Source organism: Anomaloglossus baeobatrachus, chromosome 2, assembly GCF_048569485.1.
Source record: "Anomaloglossus baeobatrachus isolate aAnoBae1 chromosome 2, aAnoBae1.hap1, whole genome shotgun sequence".
NCBI classification, from domain to species: Eukaryota; Metazoa; Chordata; class Amphibia; order Anura; family Aromobatidae; genus Anomaloglossus; species Anomaloglossus baeobatrachus.
Genome location: NC_134354.1, coordinates 42,246,659 through 42,250,375, shown reverse-complemented (window position 1 = coordinate 42,250,375; position 3,717 = coordinate 42,246,659). Strand labels below are relative to the sequence as shown.

Genomic DNA, 3,717 nt, shown 5'->3' with positions numbered 1-3,717 from the left:
ATTTTTTTTTTTTTTTTTATATACACAGAACGTTTTGGAAGATGTGACTTTGTAGAGCCCAAAGAGACCATTTTTGACTATGCACAAATTTCACAAACCACGTGTGACATTTCGATGACTGAATTGAACAAAAAAAAAAAACCAAAAAACACACACACACACACACACACACACACCACTCTGCTAACCTCATAACTGCAGAGTCCAAACAACTTCTGATATTAGTACAAACACTGCACCTGCCAGGAGCTTCATGTCTGAGTAGCTGTACATCACCATGCCGAGTGTTGGATGGAGCGGTGTAAGGCTATGTGCGCATGCTGCGTTTTTTTGATGCAAAAAAAAAAAAAAACACGCACCCGATGCAAAAACGCACTACGTTTTACTGCATTGGTTTTGGCAGCGTTTTTTCCAATGCATTGCATGGGTGGAAAAACGCAGAAAAGAACTGACATGACTTTCAAAACTGAACTGTGTGGACAACAAAAAAGAAATCTCATAGGCTTTGCTGTGGAAGCAAAGTCATGCAGTTTTGAGCCCAAAAACGCACCGCAAAAATGTGGTAAACGCAGCATGCGCACATAGCCTACAGCCACCAATGGAGGAGATGTGTTCTGTGCAGTGATGGATCACACTGCTCTATCTGCGTCTGATGGAGGAGTCTGGGTTTGGTGAATGGAAGAGAACGCTACCCCCTGACTGCATTGCATCTGCTCTATAGTTTGGTAAATAAATATGGTTATTTTTTCAGGTGACTGGCCTCACAAAACACCAACCCCATCCAACACCTTTGGGATATACTAGACTATAGAGTGTGAACTTGCCCCTCCACTACAGCATCAATGTTTACCTTCACAAATTATCTTCTGAAAACTCCCACAGACCCCTCCAAAATCTTGTAGAAATCCTTCCCAGAAGAACGGAAGCCTTATAGCTGCATAGAATCATCCATTTTAATGCCCATGGATTTATAATGGGAGGTCATGAAAGTTCCTGTAGCTGTGATGTGAAATGCTCCAATATTTTTCTCCATATAGAGTAAATACAATCAATATGAACCGGTACGGACAACAGTGGTAACATTTTGGAGGTTTTTTTTTTTTTTTAATAGATACATCATATCCATAGTCAATCATATAAAAACAATTAAAATCAGTCTGGCAGTGACATCATTTATAAAACACATTTAAATATGTAAAATAGTTTTGCAATCCGATGAGCATTTTTTTCATAGTGTTAGGACTCCACAATAACGTTTAGGAGTGCCGTAAAACTGTGTCAAATCTAGGCACCCCTATGGAGGAATCTTGATCTTGCAGTAAGTTGCAAACAACTTGCAGCCTGTAATGGTCTAAGCAGGGTTGGATTTCTGCTGACCCCTGTGACGTGCAGCCCTAAATTAAATGTTTGGATTCTAAAATATTAAAGCTAAAAACCAACGTTCCGCTCCTACTTCCAGCGCAGCCGTGGGATACGTGTCACGACCTTCAGCAAACATTCACCTCTGCAGATCATCCCCTTTGTGTACAAGAAAAATCTGGGCAGGAACAGATACCACTTGCACGCTTTCTTCGGATATAGAAGAAGCACTTTCCGGCAGCGAGGGCAGGCGACAGAAAAGGAGTCCGTCCATACTCCAGCTTGGGGAAAGGTTCAACATTTCCAGGTATATTTGTAGTCAATGAGCTCTACATTACGTAGCGAGGATTTTCCCAGTGTAGATAACTGGGTGAATTGTTCTAATGTGAGAGGATGAAGACCACAGTTTGCGAGTTCTGCACCATCACTTTCCTAGATTACAAGAAAAAAAAAAAAAAAAATAAGACCATTAATTTCGATCAGTGAGTTGAACAATTGACAGGTTGGAGCATCCATCGATCCACGGATTTTCCCTGCGCGGGGATGAAAAGGTGTGGCTTGCAGAAGACAACTCACCTTGGGGTCTTCGGGGTGGATGGCCGTGTTGAAGACTGTAGTTGGCTCGTGTGTGTACAGGGATGCCGAAAAAATTCCCTTCTGTGCAGCTTTAAGCAGCAGTGTCAGAGAATGCACCGTATGTGGCATTACCGGGCCGGTAATCTCCAAACTGAACTGATCTTTATAGCCAGACCGCACCTGAGTTTTCACATTCACAGTCCTCGCCTGCAGAGAGAGCGGATGTGATTCATAGGAGTTAAACATTAAAATGTCTCTAATTCCCTATGCAGGTATATTAAATCAGTTGTGATCCCATGCTTTAGATCCCCCCTCTATTTGCTAAAGCAAGCTGCATGGTCCATCAAGGCCTACACCATTGTCCCCTCTTTTGACCCGGCAATCACCAATGTGTAGCTTTTGCAAAGCTACAATTTTCAGCATTCTGTGATCGCTGGCAAGGCATGCAACAATTGTAGAAGTGATCCATCAGGACAAATATCCTTTAAAGGCTTATGATAAACACTGGGGACACTAACCTTCATGGTGTGCATTGTAGCCCCTCTGAAAGCCACTGGTGAGAGCAGCGTCGGTGGCAGTCCTGCCTGCGGACCAGCGGCGGCCACAATGCTCTTGCAGTTGATCAAGAAGTTCAGTAACGTGAATGTGTTTGCACCTTTGACCAATACAACAGATTCCGGTCTGTGATCCAACTTCACTTCATTTTTTTCCTTACGGCTATCACACTTATAGTTAAGGTACAAAACGTCATATACGGATGAGAAACTGCAGCAATAATATCATAGGGTCTAAAAATTAAGTGTTAAAACCTGTGGTCTGCAATAATAAATACATTAATACCCAAAAATTATGAAATTCTGCTGCAAGAAACTCTGAATTTAGCAGAATGAAAAAATATCAACAAGGTTGGAAAATAGAGTGACTACAATACATCATCTTGGCTCCTCGTTTAATCCCTCTGCAAGCTGTATTGGTGTTTATATCGCTACTATGACAGATTGGGGGTGGTGGGGGGATTTTCCAGTCATCGTGAGGGACAGAGTTCGGCAATACTACAAAAGGATACAGTTTGATGGATATTGCATCTGGCTTTTTAATTTTGTCTTCAACTCCCATCTCTTCCAGCCAAGAGAAACTTTCATCTTCGTCACTGTCCGGTGGTTCCCTGAAGATACAAAGTCGTGTACAATGACTGCATACATTGAAGCTAGATCACTCTGGTGCTGCATTTAAGTCAACAGAACATGTGGATGCTTCAACGAAAAGTGACCAGACAGGAGGCGGACACTGTGCCGAATAAGTTAGCTCCTCCGGCGCAGTGTACATTCACCAAGTGGCACAAAGCTGTATATCAGTTAGTGAGATACAAGTAAGTGAAGCATCAGTAAAGTAAAAGCATAGCAGAAAAACAACATAATCGAAACAAACTGTACACAAGAGTGGGTGCTGTGTCGCCCAATGAATGCTCCAAGAAAGTTTTTATAGTGACCCAAAATCTTTTCTTTATCACGTCATTGATGGACGCAGTAAACCATAGGACATCCTAAAGCAGTCTCAAGAGTGGGCAGAAGACAAACAACCTCATGTCTGAGCGCGGGGCCACTGCGGCTTGCAGAAGCCTTTTACTCTGGCTCGCATCTCACGAAATGTAGGTATGAATCCTACAGATCTTTGGGAAGGTATGAATGGTAGACCAGGTAGCAGCTTTGTAGAGCTGTGAGACTGTGCACTGGTGATGGACAGCCTAGGAGGCCCCCAACGCGCAAGAGGAATGAGCCGTGA

The 3,717-nt window shown here is 42.9% G+C and overlaps 1 protein-coding gene across 1 annotated transcript in view; it reads right to left on the bottom strand.

Moving 5' to 3' along the window:
• Window positions 1-1,128: 1,128 nt before the first annotated feature.
• The window catches only part of DONSON (DNA replication fork stabilization factor DONSON), a 31,904-nt gene continuing 29,315 nt past the window's right edge, over window positions 1,129-3,717 (bottom strand). The window contains exons 7-10 of the mRNA XM_075335005.1: window positions 3,002-3,100; window positions 2,454-2,652; window positions 1,936-2,142; window positions 1,129-1,791 (exon numbers count right to left, since the gene is read on the bottom strand). Of these exons, the coding sequence (XP_075191120.1) occupies window positions 1,654-1,791; window positions 1,936-2,142; window positions 2,454-2,652; window positions 3,002-3,100 (643 nt within the window). The 3' untranslated portion in view covers window positions 1,129-1,653. The remainder of the gene's footprint in view (window positions 1,792-1,935; window positions 2,143-2,453; window positions 2,653-3,001; window positions 3,101-3,717) is intronic.